The 21950-nt window shown below is 39.4% G+C and overlaps 1 protein-coding gene across 2 annotated transcripts in view; it reads left to right on the top strand.

The window, feature by feature from the left end:
- The first annotated feature begins 340 nt into the window (after nt 1-340).
- LOC134635700 (seizure protein 6 homolog) overlaps nt 341-21950 on the top strand; it is a 96685-nt gene continuing 75075 nt past the window's right edge. For both annotated transcript variants that reach the window (XM_063485172.1, XM_063485171.1), the window contains exon 1: nt 341-684. In XM_063485172.1, coding sequence (XP_063341242.1) covers nt 600-684 — 85 coding nt within the window. In that variant the 5' untranslated portion in view covers nt 341-599. The remainder of the gene's footprint in view (nt 685-21950) is intronic.

Below are 21950 nucleotides of genomic sequence, written 5' to 3'. Positions count from 1 at the left end.
AAACAACAACAACAACAACAACAGCAGAAGTCTGAGAATAAGTCAAGTATTAAGTCTGGTATAGGCTATCCTAAAAATGCCATCTTTATATATTCTTGTTGAACCTGAACGTGGCTGTTGTGATGATTAAAAGGAAGGCTGTTAAAAAGAAAAACATCATCACAAGAAGCTCCAAAGACCGAAAGAACGACTTCAATGAAAACGCACTGAGCTCAGTTATTCCTCTTCCTCCAGCTAACTTTGAGGCTGTTCCATCAGCAGACGCTAGGAGCTGTCCGCGGTGCTGAATCCTCGGCTTCCTTTTTCTCTCTCTCCCCCCCTTCCTCTCCATGTGCCGATAGCTCACACAGCCAGCAATCCGCTTACTGAGCGTCCAAATTAAAGAGGGACCTCCGCATTTCACTTGATTATTCTCGACGGTCTTCAGTCGGCGAATTATTGAGGAAGTGCGAGAGCATCCCGCGAGCCTTTGTTTAAAGTCCTCGCCTTGCTTGTTTTTATTCTTTTTTTGTTTTTCCTCCCCTGGAAGTATTCTTCTTCTTCTTAACACAAGGACGTGCTCCGTAGATACGCGAAGAGCGACCTCGACTTTAGTAGACATGTGCGTGAAACAAGGCTGCCAATTTCAGACCCTCTGCACGGTTTTGCTTCTCGCCGCCGCCGCGGCCGAAATCCGCGGGCAAGGTAAGAACTTGTGTCTTGGTGCTTTTGTACTTTTCTGGAATTTTTGTTTTTTTTCACCCCCTCCTTTCCTTCGGGGAAACTGTCGGCTAAAAAGCGAAGACAGAGCTTAATGACACCGGGCTCACGATTCTCAGATCTACAAGTGTGATACAAGTGTTAATGTTTCCAGAATGACTCGTTATCATTGTTAAGTTTATGACGTACTGTACTACAGCACTGCTGGGGCTAAAAGTTGCGAGAGGATAGTCCTGTTTGTTTTCTCTGTTGTACACTGTAAACTACCGAAAGAAGGAAGTGGAATCTGAATTTAAAGCGAGAGGCAAATAAATGAAACCCAACAGTTGCAAACAAAGCGTGGTCAATTAGAAATTATGGCGCATCACTGGAGAAATGCGTTTAACAGTCAGTTACATAACAATAGGCTGTCCAGCACAACTTACACAAAATGGATTTAATTTGTTCTAAAGAGAGACACACACATCCACGTGGCCACATAAATAGCATGGAAACAGCCTCTCTCCCCAGCTCAACCAACCACCACTACCACCACCAGGCAAGAGGAAAACTAAATAAGACAATCAGAAACTAAACACCAATAAACATGAACTTGAACCTAATGATCAATTTTCCAGCGGGATGTTTATTCGGTGGGAGTAAGCAGTCAGGAAGCGACTTGTTTGGGCGCTGAGGTCTGTGTGACAGACGGTGCTCGGTAATAAGACTCTAATCCTTGGGAATTGCTGAAGATTATTGACCAAGCTGTTTGACACAGATGAGTGCTTGTGGGAAGCTGCAACGGATTCATGCACAGTGGCCTTGTCCTAATTATTTCTCTAGTGTGGGCCTGCCCTCTCATCATCTATGCTTTCTGCTGGACACTATCTGTGTTTCCGCTTGTCTGCGCAGCTTTACTGTCACCCCCCCTCTGTCTCTCTCTCACACACCCCTCTTTTGTGGAAATGATGTATATCTATTATTGTTCAAGTAACTGGATATGGACAAGAGCCACCACAGAAATAGTGAATGTTGAGTTTGGAACTCACAAAAAACACAGGGTGAAACAAATGCATATGAGTTTATTATAAAAGTAGGATTTCTGGATGTTATTTTTGCCATTTTAATCTAATGCGAGCAACATGTAAAGTTCAAACAGATGCGGGCAAATCGAATGCCCCTGTCCATCCTCTTGTGACGAAGCCTTTTATGAAAGTTGTCTGTTTGGTGCTGAAAATGAACACATTCACAAGCAAATAGTGATTACTAAACAATGCAATAACTGCGAGAGTGAATTCATACTGCCTGGGCTGGTTCAGTCATTACATCTCAGCCCTTTGAAAACTGAGCTGCAATTCCACACCAGTGCCTGAAGCAATATTTTACACCATCAACAAAACATCAACTGATTGAATATCTAGTGGGAGAAAGGTGTGCTGTACGGGACAGCATAGACCTTTTATGATTTTTATATAATAAGAGTTCAAATCCGGATCTTTTCGATACACCTGAAATACATTTAGAGCGTTTAAATCTTAATTAGCATGTGAATAAATACACACTCAGTGGTGGAGCACAGAACAATGCCGCTTTGAAAGATGTGTGAATTTTGGATTCACGATCGCACAGATCCCAGGCACACACCTGCTCTATTCGCCCGCTGCTCAAAACTCTAGGGAGAGTGAGAAATGCAGGGTGCATTATTTTTAGAGCAAAATAAAATTTAACAGCTTCCATTAGCTGCTGTTGCTTACCCAGCAAATGTTCACACAGTAGTAAACTCTCCAAGGTGGGGCATATCAATTTTTAATTCTTGAAAGTTGCCATTATCAGGAGTTTTGAATGCGTACTCAGTTACAGGAATGATTAACTTTGTAGTTTTGAAGAGGTCCCAATCTCTCATTTGTGCTATGACTTGTTATTGTGAACTTGATTAATTTACCTTGCAGGGGGAACACAAAAACAACCATTCATTTTGTTGTCAAGTTTTTTGGAACCGTGCCATTATTTTCTCACCTGAACTGGATTTCTTTTTTTTTTTCCAAGAGAAAAATCAGTCTCAGGTATTTATTAATGAAACACTTTCATTTAATTTACGATTTTTGCTTGACTCTAATGTTTCAGCCAGTAGACATAAAGATTGTAAAGATGTATAAAAGACTTTTAATAATAATTACAGTATCAGTCCAAACATATTTGTGCTGGCCTTCGAACAGCACTCAAATCATCCATCTGCATATGTTACTTTGCAAAAGAATTACTCAGCCCTTTATTTCGTCACGTTAATAAGGGGTGATTTGCAGAGAGAGACAGAGGGAGGAACGCTAAAATTCGGACTAGAACCTCCCAGCTAATAAGAGCACCATTACCTGCAAAAACAACGAGGAAAGACTTCCCGTACAGCCCCTGTATATATCTTATGCTTTTAATTAGGCACTTACTTTTAGTTTGTCCTCAAACATCTGCAGGAGTTCTGTGTGTACCCTGCATGGTTTCCTTACACTTACATATACACTTAGAAATCCATGCTTACATTTTCTTCATCTTAAACACAGACAATCCGACACTGTGTTCGAAAAAGTCTCACTTCATAAATAGACAAACAGAAAAAAATCTGTGAATCATATTGAATATAATTAAAATGCCATTTAGGGATTGCAATTTGAACATACTTTATAAACTACTGCATATGTGTCGTGAGAACAATACAAGAAGCAGCATTTTTCATCATATTTGTTGTCAAAGGGTAACAAGCCCTATGCAGTGCTCACTTACACTCTCTGCAGGATTTTGATTGCCTTAATACACAAGTCTGCTGGTCTGACTTGGATAGACAACAAGAAGGTAACAGCTTGAACTTTTATTCAGTGACAAATCAAATTTACCCTCCGATCGACAACGCGTTCTAGCGCTGGGTCAAATCTCATTGTAGGCCATGCAAGAAATGCTAGAGGAGTGCACTGCATACAAAGTCTAAGCAGCCAGAGAAAGAAGCCCACATGTGACAACCTCCTTTATCTACTTTAAAAAAGCCAGTCTGCTAAATCAAAATATACTAAAAAAAGCATATTATATTTCGACTTGTTACAAAGTCATTACCAACAAAAACAAAGCAATAACTGAATTTTTTCCAAGAGTATTCAAACAAGTATGCCTAATAAGATGCCGGCAGATGTTAAATAGCTCATTGTGCAGTCATTTAGTGTGCAAAGTTTCTGTTGGCCCTGGTGTGAAACTTAAAGTGTTACACAATTTAATGACATTCAGCTGAGCCTATTATCTTTATGCATGCACATTATCCCTGCCTGTTAATAATGATCTGTAGTGATCTGGGAGTTGCAGGAGATGTGTTTTATGTATTCTGAAGTTCATTAAATCAGTGGCGATCTCCTCCTGGCAGACAGAACTCTCATTGACACACCACTGTTGATTTTAAGAATGTATGTTGAATTTTGTAAATCTTTGTTGTTTGAAAATATAATATTAAGCGTCACGTATCCTGTTGATAAAACAGTCGTAGGCTGATAATAATATTATTCACTTTACGGGAGATTAGATAATGTAAAGCAACAATTTAACACCAACACCACTAACATTTACCCTGCTGTAGTCCCTAAAACTGATGTGTGTTATAAATGAAAATGTCTTTATTTGGTCTTAATAATGGATGAGATGCATATTAAAACCACCGCCAGATACCAAAATGTTGGACTCACAGGAAGGATGAAACACATTTCCGTGCGTATGCTTTTGTGCTGACACCTGTTACCACTACAGCACAATGAAGCGCCTTTCATTTCAAGCAGTTTTTTTTGTATGCACATTCAACTCGGTGGCAATTCTTCCTGTTTGTCATACTAATGGTACAGGTTACAGAACAAGCTTTCTGTCTTCCATCGTTGTATGTATTGTTCTCATTCACATATTCACACAGTTTGCCAAGATCACGGTTATAAGGCGGCATAATTCTGCCTTTGGGTAGATTGCTGCTGCGAGCGGAAAAAAATCAGAACATCCTATAATTCCAGGGGAGGTAACAGAAATCATTCAACACCTGTTTGTTGGATTGCCAGTTATTAACTTCATCAAGGGCTATTCAGCATCTGTGTGCTGTCATAATTAGTTTAACTTTCCCAAGGCCTGTCAATGGTAAATGAGAGTCATTATGCCAGAATGCCCCTCTTCAAGGCTTGGCGCCTGCTTGCCTGCCTCAGTCCCTCTCTGTGCCTGTCTCAGTCTCTTTCACTGCCTCCTAGGTGGAGCTCACAGCTTGGCTGAATGCGACTCATTTTCAACTCTTCATGTGCAAATGCCTTTCTCGCTCTGTGAGAATGTTCTATGCATCCTAATTTGACTCATTGCCTCATATATTTTCTTCCTCAAAAAGTGTGGAGCTTTATTTGTGAAAGGCAAATGGCTATTTTTGGAAGGATTTTTTTTAATTTTTTTTATTTCATCATCGTATTGCTGGGATTCTTCTCTAACAGCTGGAGACTCATTTATAAAAATGCACTCAGATTTATACTTGTCTTAAGATCATTCCTGGTACCGTGCTCATGTTTGATTCATGAAAGATGCTGAGCATAAAAAAACCCAAACCAAAAAACATTGGTTAAGCAGGTTTATGAATCGATAAATCTCAATCAACTTAAAGTGACAACAGCTGTCTTGCGATTTTTCCTGATGTAATGCCTGCATGAATAAGGGTTTAGTGTGAAACAGCCATAAACCAAAACAGAAAAGCGAACTTCACGGAAGATGAGATTACAGCAATGGCAGAGGTAACGCTAGGTAACACATATTATTCAGTGGATTAAGTCGTGGGGTGACAAACAAAGCATAACACGCGGCTTGAGAGTCTGTCTTTGGTGTAGTGAATGGGTAGAAACACAAAACCGTGACTGATGTGTGTATGAGAATGAAGGACAGATACATAATCGCTTACATGAAGTCTTGACTTCAATGAAAGGGATGAGAGAGAAGTTCATCTGTTTAATTTGTCCTTAAGATCAAAACTGATTGTTAGATTGTTTAATAAATGAGGCCTTTCATATAGCGTGACTAACACTTATCTAGATGAAAACTGTGTAAATGACTGGACATGTTTTTAACTGCCCAGTTTCTTGTTACTGTGTGGTTAACACACCTTAGGCCAGGTTCTATTAATACTAAAAAGATTGGATTGGACTAATCTATTCTAAATCTTAACCTGTGTAAAGCAATACAGTGGCACTAATGTGTTAGCTAAGAAAACAAATGTTATCTGCCATACATTCACACTCACGTGTGTGTGTGTGTTTTGCTTTAATATTCATCAGCACTCACATACACCAGTTGTCACTTGGCCATTAAACAATTTAGCAACAGAACCAGTGCAGTTTAGGCACTGAGCAAAGCCGCTCTTTAGTCCTGTACAAGGAAATTAGCATTTACACACTAGCATGCTAAAAGAATACAGGCATAGTATTTACCAATTATGATTTATGCAATGCAATTTGATTTATCTATCTACACTACACAAAGAAATCAGCCCAAATTTAGTTACATGTCAATTTTCCATGTGATTTTGTTACATAAGTACAATGAATATATTAAAATGATTAATTTAATTGCATCTGGTCAAATGAAATTCACAGGATTGGTATAAATTCAGTTAATACCAAGCACATTATATTACAGTTTCCATTCCCATATTTTACTGATACTTTTACTATCTATCTATCTATCTATCTATCTATCTATCTATCTATCTATCTATCTATCTATCTATCTATCTATCTATCTATCTATCTATCTATCTATCTATCTATCTATCTATCTATCTATCTATCTATCTATCTATAAGTAGTTATTTATCTACTAATTGTACATTACTAACCCACTATTTTTCACACATACAGCATTACAGCTAATAGCATCTGATTTCATTTCAGCCCCAATCAGATGCAATCTATCTATATGTCTATATTTTAGAGAGAAGACTGGCTTATTTTGCTGATAGCGTTTCACAGTCTATTTGTTTAATCAGCCTGACAGTTTGGATAGACCTGAAATGGGTTCCTGCATCTAGATAATTATGTGAGAGGTTTTTTTTTCTTAACACAATCACCTCTTAAGAGATTTCAGGTAACATTTTTACAGTGAAATTGTCAACACGTACCCTCAGCAAAGGAGAGAGTTTTCCTCCTGAGCGGGACCAGGCATTCTGAGACTGAATGCTCCCTTTTACAGTAGATGATTTGGGCAGGACCCTGCAGGAAAGTGTACGGAGCTAATTTGGGGAAGGGGGATCCATGTCTAATTTATATCAAGTGAATAATAGTGCCCCTGTAGCAAAACTCTAAATGAAGAGATGTCGACCACTTTGTCAAGGCACTACATCGAAGGCTTACTTTGTACCTGTTTTGCCTTTGGCCTTGTGCCTTATCGATTTCGCCAGTTGTACACTGGGGGGTGGGGGTGGGGTGGATCGGTGGGCGCAATAGCAATAGCAACCACCAGGCTAAGCCTCCTTTCTGCACCTTTTTACGCTCTGCCTGGCTGTGTACACACCTCCCTAATCAGGACTGGCGTGTTTTGCGGCTGCAGTGGGGATGGCTCTCCGAAACGATTAGGCCTGGGGACAGCTCCAGCTCTCTTCCCCTCTTCTCCACGCCAGATCCCATCTAGAAAGCATTTCATCTGTGGCAGTGGAAAGGCTTATGTAGGGTCGGAGAGTGCTGTGTGGAAAGCAGCAGCTAATAGGCTGTGTAATGTGTTTGGGGGAGTAGTTTTAGTATTCACAGTTAGTGCTGACCTCTGGCAGGCTGAGCCACCCCCACAGTAATTTCCTATGAAAAGATGTAATTGAATTCATCAGGATGAGTAAACATATTAGAAGGAGCGGAGAAAGATAACAATGTTGTGGATAGATCCAGGAAGGGGATAGTTGCTCACCAAGTAATTGAAAATAGTCAAAGACAAACACAAGCAAAGAAAGTGTGCAGGACGGTGGGAAAAGTTACTGCATTTACGGTAGGGAATGATTTTGATTGTATTTCTACCTCTCTGTCATTTTAAGCACAAATACTCTCAGCTGCCATTATAAGCTCACCCAAGTAGTTTTCCAGTGGAAATAACATCCATCAGTTTGAATCGTTGAGTGCTATAAAGTATTGCAGCCATGCATACATTTTAAAAATTTTATATGTGTGGTGACATCTCCAATACAGACAACACAGAGGAAAGGGACACGTTCTGACTGTAAGCCTTTTGAGATATATTGAAGTCGTGTCCCAGAGGACCTTGTGTATAATTTACAGGTTCTAACATCGACCGGCATCTTCAAGATATCGAACATTTTCGGTCCAAGCTGCTGCTTGGTGGTCAGGCAATTGGCTGTCAGTTATAAGGCAGTCATCTGCCTCTGGTTCTCTCTTGGTGATTGTGGTCGCTCTCATCTGTCAGAGCAGTAAGGCAGTCTTTAAAAAGAATACTCACCCTTAAAAATGGATTACTTAGCGGGGAACAGCCAGGGCTCTGTTAGACCATGTCATTGATTGCTGGACTATACTGTAGCCCTTAGCTGCAAAAGCAGGTTTGTGCATTTCTGACATTAGATGGTGTGTGAAATAGAAGGTTAGTAGCTTCCTAGTGGAAAAAGAAAAGCTTTGCAGACTCAACAATCCCCTTTACAGTGCATTCTGCATTCTGTTGCTTATCATGCATATTTGTGTTTCAGCTGCACTGGCATGGAATTTGGGACAAATGCTTAGTGAATCCCCGAATAATAGCTTTGGGCAATATAGTAAAATTTTCCAACAGCCATTGTGTAACTGTTGATTGCTGATGTATTTACAGAGGTGTGTGCACAGTGCAATCCTGCTAACGCCTCTGTTTGTGAAGCAACATGTAAGTATTAGCATGGACTGCAAGGGCAGGTTGTTAGTTCAGAAAATTGTTGGACGTGGGAATGGAGACTTTCACACTACTGCCTCACTGACCACAGAAGCCCAGTTCTACATGGCACTGCATTGGCTAGTCATTTACCAATCATATACATCAGTGTTTCTGTATAAACTTCAACTTATGGTCAACACAACAGTAGAAGAGATATGTTGTATTTTTAGAAATTGTGAGCTATGAGTTAAATTTGCAAGCCCATGAAACAATAAATCCTTCAGCTTATTTAGTTCAGGGATCCAAAAATAAAATAAAATAAATAGATAAATACAATAAAAACAAATTGTACCTGCATGTTAGAATTACCACAGTGGCAATGTTACCATGCTAAATGCACACTGAGTGACTATTTTCATATCTCATTTCTTTTTGTTAATCAGATTTTTTCTCCAAAGACATGAAATAAAGACAACTTGGGACACTCATTAAGTATTAAGCCTCAGATAATGTCCAGGCTACATGACTTCTCTGAAGTACCTGTCACATTTGTTTTTGTAAAAGAATGGGAAGTAGAATTCACCGCATTTGATTTGTTGGAGATTTCTCAGCTCAAATGGCATTAAGATGTCATTTCCCTCCATTCAACTGCTCACGGTTCTGTTTTCGTTTTTTTGGCATGTTGATTTAGTGAATCCATTGTGTTTGCATTGAAATAGAAGTGTATTTAGAGGGATATGTCTATGTACATATTGTCATTGTTAAGTTAAGCCGTTTGCCTTCTAAATGTGGATTCCCTGATGCCCTATAAGGCCTGTGCTTTCATGCAATGTGAATCTTAAATTATTTAAATCCCTTAAACATAATTTATACCCTAATAAAATCTAACTCAGGCATAAAACTAATACCTGTAATCAGTTTTTAAACAAATGATGACTCTTTTTATCCAATTTTAAATGACACTGATTGAAAAAAAATAACCTCTGTGCCTTTTTTTATGCTTTCTTAGTATATTTGTTTAGTAGTTTTCTTTTTCTCTTTTGTAGTTTTTCTTCTGTGAATTTATCTTTATTTCATTTTTCATTTTGCATTAAGATGAAAAATTCCTTTTGACTTCTCATTTGACCTAGACGTTTTTAACATAGCCTAGTAGCTTGGAGTGGAGCATGTATTCAGTCCATGAGGCCTTGTCGTGTATTTTGAAAGATTAAATCTGAATTATTAAGGCAAAGAGAGACAGAAAGGGAAATCTGACAGTAGGCGATCAGCATTGCAATGATCAGACAAGACCTCACACATAGTGTATACGCAAAAAACCCAAAGTGCTCAAGATCTGGCTGGGTGGGAATAAGCCAAATATTTTTATATCAGTTTTTGCAGTGCTCTCCCTTGTGATAAAGTGTTAACATTATTCCTTTTATGAGAACAGCTGTAAATTAACTGTAATCCAGATAACATCACATTTTCTGTCATGCTCTCATATAATAAAAACATAAAAGAAAAATCACCTGCTTGAAAAGATCCCATTGTGGAAGTGAGCTATTGAAATATGCTGCAAAACAGTATTATCAACCCAGCCATGCTTGTAATGTAAATGTCTTATGTATAACTATAGTTTGAATATTGCTACAATCAGATTGTTATGTCTTTTTACTTACTATCTCGATTTCTTAGCTCCTCTGGGAGCTTAGTGTGCTCGCCAACCTTTTGGTTACAGGAAAATGAAAAAAATAAATGCCATTAATATAATGTGTATGAGTTTAACAAGTAGAATTTCTGCAAATGCAAATACTTTCAGTGACTTAACATTGCTTTATTGCAATCCTGTTCATACACGATTCTGCATCAGGCCTAGATGGTGACTGCTTTGTTGAATCAAACTTGCAACATGCAGACAGCAAGGCAGAGACTGAGGAAGAGAACTTGATATGCCAGGAACTTTGCAGAAAAATTCTAAACAAAAAAAAATTCTAGAAAACAGAGAAAGCACGGGCAGTAAACAGGTAACAACGGGAATCAAACAGGCAGACACACAGCTGAAAAACAGATAAGGGAAACAGGAAAAATAGAAGATGCAGCTGGAGACACAAGCAGCAGGTCAAAAAAGCCGGTTAGGGGATGAGTCACAGGTGCTCAGGTTAGTGGAATAGTGTGGACACCAGGGGCTGAACGCTGAATGCTTTATAAATCTGACAAAAAGAATCTGTATGCACATTTTTTTTATTTGCCCTTGTGAATGCACGCAGTTTTTGTACACTGAGTACATTGTGGACAGGTTTATTAACTGAAGACATTTTGACATGTGTAAAAATAGTTATTGATGTGCAGATTCCTTTTGTGCACTCTGACTCACTCGGGCAGTTGAAAAGACTAGAAAAGGAATATAATTCTGAATAGTGAGATCTTTTCTGATGTTTTGATGCGCTGAATACTCTTTCATGTGCTACACGATGCACTTATTTGTCTAGTATGTTAACAGGTTAGCCTTTGACTGCAGTTGTGCTAGCTAAAGCAGTTTGCAACATGTCAAACCTCTAATCATTCATCATGGTTGATACAATGAAGAAAATGTAACATAGATGAAAACTTTAGCTGAAATGCCTGCTGAATGAGTCAAATGTTAGTTCCACTGCATCAGTCTAAAGTCATACCAGTTAATTATGAATATGTGGAGGGTCTACATTTATATGTCTACATGTCTATATGACTACATACAACATTTCTCTACAGGGGAGAGAAACTTTGAACTTCTTCACTTCCTTCTTGCTCAGCATCTTCCCAAAGTGCAATTAAAGGATTGAAAGATCCTCCATGATGGCATACGGGGAATCATGGGAGGAGAGAGGAAGCATAAGTTTGCATAATGAAAAGCACCCTATGGGTGAATCTTTTTGCTGCACCGGGGCAAGCACATAATGAGCTGTTACATATCTCAGAGTCTCTGAATAAATACTCTTGGGCAGAATCTGGAAAGGGAAACAAAGCAGGGTTCATATTTTAAAAAACTTTCTAGTACAAAGAGTTGCCTCTGGTGAGAATATTCTTAGAGTTTTGACCTTTTCGAAGAATTTCCCTTAAGGTTGAGGTTGTCTTAAAGATAAAAGTTAATCACAAAGCATCTTAGTCCTGTAGAGAACTCCAAAGGTGAGACTATAGGAATTAGGAGTTGGCAGGAAGCCTTTGGAGAGACTTAACAGCTTTTAACGCAATGGAGAAAATGCCAGAAAGACAAAGGACAAATGTTCTCTAAATATGAAATAATAGCAAGTAAATGAAATGCTCCAGATTAGTACCTAGAGGGATGTTTGTGGCCACTCTCAAAGATCCACTCCAAATCTCTGAAATGAAGCTACTTTGGGATTTTCCCTTGCTACAAGGGGATGCCACAGCAAGTAGCTCCACATGTTTGAAGAGATTAGCATGCCTGACTGGAATTGAACCAGCAACCTTTCACTTGTCAAAGTTCTGCATTAGCCACTCCACCACTGATAATACTTCCATAGCTGTCAAACAACCTTCCAAAATGATTAATACACATACATTGTGCCTGCCTCCATTTAAGTAGATGAGCTCTTGGCTGACCTTCTCTCTTGAATATCAACATCAGCAGCATAGAATTCAGTGAAGCCTGTTTTGCAGAAACAAAAATACCAAGATGCTTATCTGCAAGCAGCCTCGAAGAAGGGAAAGAAAATCCTCACACGGGGTATTTTTTTGAGTAAGTGTCCACGCTGCTACCAGCCACTCTCGCATAGCTCGCCATTTCTATAGCTCTATTTTACATGGAATGTGCTTCCACAGCCACATATTTTTCACCAGGACAAAAGGAGCAAAAAGGGAATTTGCAACACGCGAGTGCAACTCTTGAAGTAATCACTGGTTTAGACTCTCCAGTGCATCCTGTCTTTCTCATTCTCTGTTTTTGTTCTTTTCTTTTTTCTCTTTTTGCATAGGTAGCTCTGCTTTTCTTTTTCTTTTTTGCTGACATTGAACTCATATATAGTGTAGCATAAAAGTCATATATTTCAATGTGAAGACTAGAACATCTTCAAAGAACAAAGCTGTTACAGCGTATCCTTTGTTTTCACACTAAGGATTGGGCCTTAGCTCCCCTGAGGTATAGCTGGTAATAAACAATTTGACAAGGAGGGCGCAAAACTGGGAGCAGAGTTACAAAGACATGGAGGAAAAATAAGGCAGAGTAATGGGGGATCCCCAACATCTATTTTTTTATATCAAATTTAGGATATCCCAGCTATTATTTGGCAATAGGGTTGGGGTTAGCAATAACGGGCAACATAACTAAAAGCTGAAAATGTCATTTCGTGCATGTACACAGCAGCAGGGCAGTTGGTAAATAGCCTTTCAATGTCAGCGGCCATTCCAGCTCGTAGGTGACATGTTTGCGTTGAGCTGAATTTGTTGTTTACCCCTGTCATAGTTTCGCTTGGCGAGTAGACAAACCCAGAGGTTCTAGAAGGTTTTAGTAAAGCTGGAAAAAAAATCTCATCACAAAAGTGCACCACTTGGCTCCAGTGCAATTACCCTCTGTAAATGAAGCTCAGTCTGTCCTGTGAGAAGCTTACCCTCTGTGCAGGCGGTTTGCACATACATTGTGTCAACAAAGTAGCACAGGCCTCTGTTTGGAAGGTGTGAGGCTGTTTACCTTTGTTGCTGTGTGGATTGATGAGGTAGCTCAGGCAGAGGCAGGGACATGATGTGAATAGTTGGTGTATTACTGTGGAAAGAGGTGTTTCCCCTCAGAGGCGGCTAACTGAGTTTGACAAAGCTGTTTCTGCTGAGAGGCTGTAGGGACGCTCCCTGGCTCTGGTCCAGGGACCTGATGCCTAAAACTCTGTGTAGATTCCAGATGAAAACCGTGTGTACGCATAGAGGCAGAAATGGGCAAAAGTATTCTATTCATGTGATTTATTAAGCTGTGCGTGTGTTTGGTCCTCTTATAAATCTCAGTAATCGGGAAATAGTACGCACGTGCACTAGCCTGGTTTCCATTCCCACATTAGATAGATGTGGATGCTCCTTTAATTAGTCATTTGTATGTAAAAAATGCCATTTGCACCACATGCTATTAGACATGGTGCTGAAAACAACAGCAAAAAAGAAGAAGTGTGATTTCAGCAAATTGGAGACACATGTGAAGTGGTGATGGTGTTTTATCTGGTGGTGTTTTGAAATCACATGCAGAACAAAAACTCAGGACAGGAAATAAAAGGCTTTAGCTTTGGAAGTTAAGGGTAAAGCTTTAAAATAAAAAAAGCTCAGCCCAATTATTTAAAATACAGATTCTGAATGAAAAATTGCAGATATTAATATGGGATTGTGAGTGCGTGTGACTGTGTGTGTGAAAACAAGCAAACAAAATATATATTAAATGCAAGATCTGTGAAATTGCCTGTTTCAAGTTAAATTCTGTCTTGCTTTGCTTTTCCAATTCCACTTTAACAGGCTTGCCTTGCTTAAAAATATTTGTGTAAGAATGGTCTGAACTTTGTGTGAGATATGTACATTTGTACTGAGCTTTCTCCCTTCACAAATATCAGTTTATATCTGCCACAGTTTCTGTGCAGGATGTTCATACACACAGCCTCAGGAGCTCTCTCTCTCTTTAAGTATTGCACGTTAGTCTAGAGACTATGTAATGCCTTACTAGCATGACGAATGTGGAATAATGATCTAATGGTTTGAGATCTGTGTTTTCTTTGTGTGTGTTTGTATTTTTAGGTTTTGGGAACAACTCTAGAAAGGTCTGCTTTTGAATAATAATCCACAATGTAACTGGAATATCAACCCTGGAACAAAAGGGAGATTGCTTCATTCCTTTCAGTCCATGCCTGTTTTTACTTGGTCACATCGATTTTTACTTCTTTTCGTGTGCAGCGGATTCCTTTTAAATCAGTCTTTCTTGTTAGATTATTGATTTATTCTGCTTTTGGTGATTCGGGATTGCCTGATGGTATTTGGATGGCATATAGCCATCCCTGTGGCTTTTATAGGGGACAAACCACAGTGGTTTCTGCACAGCTTTGACTGCCAGAAAAATTGGATTAAACTTCTGCTGTGATTTTGGAGTCATTTTATTCTGCTTCTTTTCCTTTCATTGTCTGTATGTGAGCTATGTCTCAGCATCCCTTGCCATTTCTGAGTGTGCTCTGTGCAACCTACCACCCTGTTGTTTTAACCTTCGAAACTCTTAACAAAGTTAACCACAGACTTGACTTGAATGCACTCAACTGTAAAAGAAAGAGAAAGGTTACCCCTTAAACCACTGGGACTGATGAATCAGCATTTTCTACTACAGTCAGTTCAAATTCTAATAAAAAGAAATATACAGACTAATTGAGAGTCAAATTTGAGTTCAAACATAGGGATTTCAGGGATTAGATGGTTACTAGACACAAAATTAATGTCACGTTATATTGTAAAGTAAAGACTTTACAACAATAGAGAGAGAACCCCAACAATCAGACAACCTGCTCTGAGCAAGAATTTGGCAATGGTGGGAAGGAAAACTCCCTTTTAAACCTCCAGCAGAACCAGAAACAGGGAAGGGCAGTCATCTACCGTGACCAGTTTGTGGGTGGGGTTGAGGGGAGGGAGACAGAATAAAGACTCACCGTGGAAGAGAGCCAGGGATGAATAATAACTAATAATTAACTAATAATTAAATGTAATGCTGATTTTCTTTCCTTTATCAAAAAGGAAAAAAAAACAAATGGTACCAAATATAATTTATTGGGTACTTTGGGTAGTTAACACATATTGGATGTTATTTAACAGAGTGTTTCAGATGTTTCACTGACTTAAAAAAATGTTCTATAATGGCTTGTTGGAATGTTGAGGTTAAGATGTGTTAAATTTATCTTTGGTTGACATTTCACTCCTTTTAAAACATGCTGCATACACGGTTCAGTGAGGAGTGAGGAACCAGACGCAGGACACTGCAGGCAGTGTGCACAAAACCAAAGGCACCCTTTACAAGTTTTTCAATAAAGGTTACAAAAATAAGCCAGATAAAAGTAGGGAAGTGGTGGGAGCAGAGTCCAAATGAACAAGTACAACAAAAGGCAACAACAAATCCTGTGGTTAACACATCACACGCTGAGATAAACACAGACGAACCGAGGGCGCCGCATGGACTATAAATACACCAAACAAAGGAGGGAAGACAGGAAGTACTGACATTTGAGCTTTCAAAATACTACAGGAAACAAAACAACAAATAAAACAAAACATTGTTAACTCACTGGTGAGTGCAGCTTTCACATGTTTACTGTTTCAGTGTCATAATTCGTCTTTTTTCTTTCAAACACAACAACAAGGAAAAAGAAACACCATTACGTTACGTGTTAAACACACTGTGTGTTTAACAGCTAAAACTGCAACGCATAGACAAAATATTTCAAAACACGAAATGTTTCTGTGGACAAAAAAAGAGAAAACACCTCTTTACCTTCTAAATAAACAAACACATTTTGAAATAGTCGATTTTCTTTTCCCTCGCAAAAATCTATTATGAGCAAAACGATCTGTGTGTCTTTACGGTTTGCTTTGAAGAAACTAAAACAAAACTTATTGACCAAGCCACACACTGGCAGACAAAGCAAGTGTCATATTCAACCCTTTCATTGACTCATGAATGGATTCTCAGAAAAGAAGTGTTTTAATAGATCCTCGGGGGTGGGGGGAGAAAAAAAAAACCCTAACCCAAAACACCAATCTGGCTGTTTCCATGGTGATATGAGTGTGGATTGTTAGCTTGCAGAAAGTAATTGCTGGAAGAAACTTTAGTTGAAATAAAGCGGATGCAAACAATAGTAAAAACATTAAGGAGCCCTCATCCTTTAATTAAAACATCTCATCAAAGCCGAAAAAGAAGTAGGCAGAGTAAAAAAAATAATAACACGGCATACAAAAAGTATGGAACGATTGCTGGAGCAGAGTGGCATAAAAGGTTGTAACAAAACAAAAAAAAGGGTCAGTGCATGCACACAGCAGACAGCTCTGCCATTACGCAAATGGATCTGGAAAGGCACTTCAGTATGTTTGCTCTTTGTCTCAGGCCGTCTGAGGATTTGGTGAGCTTGAAGACAAACAGCCCCTTGATCTGAAAGCTCAGAATCATGGAGAAGATACATCAAAGCCCGCTCCTTCTCTCTGAGACGCTTCCGTTAGAGTCAGGAAGATTGAGGGAAGGAAGGAGAGATAAAGGAGGAGGAGAACAGAGGGCAAAGTTTGTGTGTGTGTGTGTGCGCGCCTGTGTATGCAGTGTGTGTAATTAGGGTGTTTTTTTCTGGTAAATGCGTAGGGTCGGAGATAGATCTGCTCAGAAAAGCGGCAGAAGTAAATCCCTCTATGTGGGTCTCGCATCCCCTCAGTCACACAGGCTTCACGGCCCCTGTCAGATGCTGCAAGACAACATGAGGTCTGCTAAATGATGTGCGCAAATTAGAACTTGAAAATGATACATCTGCTTCTTAAGTCAAGAAAGAAAAAAATAAAAATTGTGTAACAATTTCACCCGTTGCTAATATGAGTACGGCGGCCACATTTGACTCACTTACATTAAAGTTTGAGAATTTCAACTTTGGAGGTTTTTCTGGCTTCATCAGCCAAATCAATAGCTGCAGCACATTTCGGAGAGCGTTGAAGAAAAGAAAATATTATCTCACATTAAGTTTATATTTTATAAAGCGTTTAGACCCTCGCAGGTTCTTGGCTATGCTTGGCATTCAGTTAATGATTAAGCAGAAAGCTGTCCTTCTGGCCTTTATTTGAAACACTTCCTGTGAGAGAAGCTTCTTAAATTAATTATGTTTGCCTAATGAATAATTAAGCCGGGGGAAAGATAATTTGGTGTTATGCAGTGAGCCAGGCCATTGTGCGTGTAGAGGAACCGGCGCTCCGTGTGCCGGGCTGATTTCACATTGGGAGTGTGAAATGGGAATTAGCAAACAATTTGCCTCCTGTTTCATCCTTCACCATGACTAAAACATCACTGCTGATTATGTCTTGACAAGTGTCAATACGGCACGCCTGTTTGTTAACTGTACCAGACACAGGTTGTTTACACGGCTCCATTGTTGCGCTTCTCAATCGGATCCTGCCGCTGATTCACAGTTGGAATGAAGGCAGACAAATACCACTGAGCCAGATTGTACAGTCGCATAAGTTGAGGCAATGTTTTAATGGCAGCAGACATAAATGGTCGTTAATAGCATCTTTTCTGTTGAGGGAAGACACAGATGATGATAGAGATTAAGCCAAGAGAGAAGGCATTTAATTATCTAAGTCATGCCAATTGTTACAGCTGAATAAAACATGGGTGAAGGGTTCTAAGATAGCACACAATCCTACAAGGCAGTAAGGTTTGTAATGAGTTTTTCTCTCAAGACCCTAGTATTGTTCCACATAATACATTTATGAGAGAAAATTTCATGACATTATTTTTTGATTTTACTGACTTTTTACACACATTTTCTTCCACCTTTCTCTTGCAAAATATAACACAATCTGTCAGCTGAAAGCAGCCTTCTTGAGGTTGTTTAATACTTTTGTAACACATTTCTAACTTTCACAGCTCATTTTTTGATAACATATCAAATCAAGCAGAAGGAGAAATTGGAATGTGTTAAGGTATCCTTCTTTATAATACACACACCTAGCTTAGATACAGTGAAACAAGGCAAACACAGCTGACAGTTTCAATTTTGGTGCCCCCAGTGATTTATAGGCTCCATGAGTTAGAGAGAGAGAGAGGAAAAAAAGATAGAGGAACAGAAGGATATAGACACACACCCATTCTATCTCTTTGTCTCCTTTTCTCCCCCTCTTTATCCCTCCCTAGTTATAAAGACACGCCAAGAAATCATTGGCTCAACAGAGAAAGGGCAAATCCTCTTCAGCCAATTTAAATTCTCCTGAGCACATGGTTCAGACTATTCCAAACTAATTAATAGACATGTCATGAATAAAAACACTTTGATTATGAAAAGAGGTTGCCCTCTGCCTCCTTTTAGGCTTGTCATTAGTATGAGGACACATGTGGTGAATGGCTCGAGTGTTGGTACCAGCAGACAGAGACAGCCACAGATGCCCTCTCTTGATTAAATTTTTCACTCCATGTTTTATTCAGCGCCGACTGCATGCACCCAGTACTGCGGTCTGTGATTAGCTCTACCTGTACCAACAGGAAAGCTGGGGCCAGAAGGACCAGGAGGGCAAAACCCATTCAAAGAGCAGGACACAAAGACATGTGACCCTGGAGCCCGCTCTCACACAGATGCACTTCATCACCCACTACCTTCCTGCTCTCAGTCAAAGTGACATACAGTGCAGATAATAATGATAATCCTAGTTAATTAGTCACTGGTAACAATCACCTTTACAGGCGATTTTAGATATGCTGCTATTTATATTTAGATCTGAAATCTTGTTTTAAAAAACAAAAACCTGTTTGGTCCTTATGACAATAGTATAAGTATGACGCTACGTTGCGATGATTTACGGGGGTATTAGTTTTCAGAAGGGAAACATCACACACCATGTACAGTCAAGAATGGATGCATGTGGGAGTTGTTAGTGTTACACTTGGCTGCTTTATTGATTGTGTGGTAGTAGCGGAACATCAGAGGGACATGCATGGTCTCACAGCTGTTATGGATGACTCTGTGGTGCTGCATGTTGCACTGCAAAGAGGGTCTGCCTGTCAACATGTGGTCTTCAGCTCAGCTGACTTGTCCCAAAGGGGAAGCAAACCCCCTGCAGGAGCCATCTGTATCCTGGACAAGACTATCCATCATCCTCACTGCGGTGCTCAATTTAGGGGTTCTGTGCAGACAGCTCCGAGCGGCATTGAACAGCTTTACATGTACGTGTTGGTAATGAGAGCCCTTGAAACCTGCTCTCAAAGCCAGCCTCAAGGGCTAAAGGGAATCAATGAGCCAGTCCCCGAGGCTCAAACCACACCTATGTTTCATCTTACAGTGTTGTTCCAAATATGGGTTTCTGCAGTACACCGCGCAGCAACATTAATTAAGAGAGGAGGCAGATTAGTGTGTTTAGTATCGTACAGTATCATACAGCCATGGCATCTGGGTCAGTAAATCTCAAATAAGCTGTGGTATTTGAGTCTTGTGTGAAGATTTCACAGAAAATTGAATCTGTCACTGCAACTGTGGATTGTGATACATGGCATCTAAAACAAAAACACTTAGAATACCACAATACACCCAGGAAACTGCTGAAAGCAACCCTGAAACACTTTATCAGTCCATTTTTACAACTCCTCTGACTTGATTTCCCAGTTGCTCTAATGATCTATTCATGCTCTTTAATATTTTGATCAGAGCAATGGTCTCCTTGTGGCACCCCAGCACCATATTTCTTTTCTGTTGTTCTTGTGGAATTTACACAATGTTTGCATTTATTTTAGCAGTAATGCAGACTTATAGCTCCCATTCATTTGCATCCCAGGGGCAAAAAGCTGTGTGGGGAAGGGAGGATTATATGCAGTTCTTAGAATTGCATTAACTCATGCTTGAGGGCTGCCTGCTGCAACCACAGAAAAATTCTTCTCATTAATTTCTACAACCTAGACTCCTCAGGTAACCTCCAGACAACAAGCTTGCTTGTTTAAACTTAGGATACCACTGGCCATTGCTAGGAAACAAATACACATATACGTCAAACAATCAGCTCTGCCTTTGATGCGGTGCAGAACCAAGAAACTTTACTCAGAGCCCCTGAAGATCATGCCAGAGGTAAGAGCTGATTTCTTTTACAGTCATTCCAGTTTTATAGCATGATACACACCCCACAGAGAATTATTAATAATCTATTAAAGATCTGGACGAATCAATTTCAGCTCCCAGCACAAATGCACTTAAAATGGCTCTACAGTGTGTGATCTCAATCCAGGAAGGCTTTCAGTTGTAATGATTTATTTATGATGCATTTATTTATATTTAACTGAATCTTGGTTACAAACTATTAATGAAACTCCATCCACCACGCTATAATTCCTTCATGCAACCCAGGGTAAGCTGTTGTGGTGGTAATTGGTATACGTGCAGTCTGACACATAACAGCCGTGTCTTTTCACTGGGCATAAAAAAAGAATAACCCCTTTTGAATTACGGGATGCAACAGTAGATCAGATTTCAAATGCATTGCTTTTGTGAACTGTAAATCACCTCGTATTAATAGTGTAGCACCCCGCTTTTCATACAGCTGCATCTTAAAAGAGCAAGATCTGTCAAAAGCTCTGCAGTTTTACTTTTTAAGCCAAAGCCCACGTGCACGAAATATTCCAAAACCATTTAAATTCTGCTTGCTTGTCCTCACCAAATATTTTGAGGTTAACCCTTGGAAAGAATGTAGCCTTGGGTAAACAACAATATTTGCAGCTGTACAAGGGAACATTGGAAGGTAGAAAACAAATGGAAAATGTCTACAAGTACAAAAAACTACAAAAGAGCCATTATTGTAGCATTCTTTCCATATAACAAGAATACAAGAACACACAGGTTGTTTTTTCTTTTTCATAGCTTTTATTCATCAGCATAGTCTCATATTTATATTTCTGATCGTCTATCCAGTGGTAAATCCATGCTCTACTTTTGCCTTGTTTATCCTATTTTATTGATAGAGTGAATCAATAAGATCCTCTCTGATGTCCTCTGTCCACATCAAGACAATTTGAACCAGCATTACAATTTGAACTTTTAATAAGAAACTTTTTAGAAAACATCTTCCATCCCCTTGAATGCAGCATTTACAGTTTCTACTATTGATTTTAAATGTCTGTAAGTTGTAGGCAATTCAATTTGCTTGTCAAATGTTTCTGTCTTTGGTTATTTAAAAACTGCTTTCTTGAACCTGAAAGAAACAGGATGAGATTCCTCTCTGCCTCACACATATCTAAACCCATTTCTAATTTACCCCCCAAAAAATATTAGAGAAAAAATAGCGGCCAAGGAAAACCTCAGAGCCAAGAGAAGCAACATTTCTGAGAAGTGCCATAAGGGTTCAAGAAGCAGCAACAAGCTCTTAATGGCTGCTGATGATAGCATGTGGTCTGTCACTGTACAGTGTACATGGCTTTCGGCTTGCTAGAGCACAGGACTCCATGGGACAATCTTGTTGTCTGACAGTCTGATAGTCCCTTTCCCCTGGCTTTCAGTATGTTTTAAAAAAGATTTTCAGATTTTACTGCTTATATTAGTGAAGCGTGGTGTTGATTCTCTAGTTATATTCTGACCTCTTAGCACCAGATATTCTTTGAGAGCAGAGAGAGCAGAGGTCTTTGGCCTGGTCTAGGGGCCCAGCTGAAAACTAAAGGGGACATTGCAGTCAGGGCCCCGATCTGCCCAAGG

This window comes from Pelmatolapia mariae, linkage group LG10_11, assembly GCF_036321145.2.
Source record: "Pelmatolapia mariae isolate MD_Pm_ZW linkage group LG10_11, Pm_UMD_F_2, whole genome shotgun sequence".
Taxonomy (NCBI): Eukaryota; Metazoa; Chordata; class Actinopteri; order Cichliformes; family Cichlidae; genus Pelmatolapia; species Pelmatolapia mariae.
This window is presented reverse-complemented; position numbering and strand designations above follow the sequence as displayed.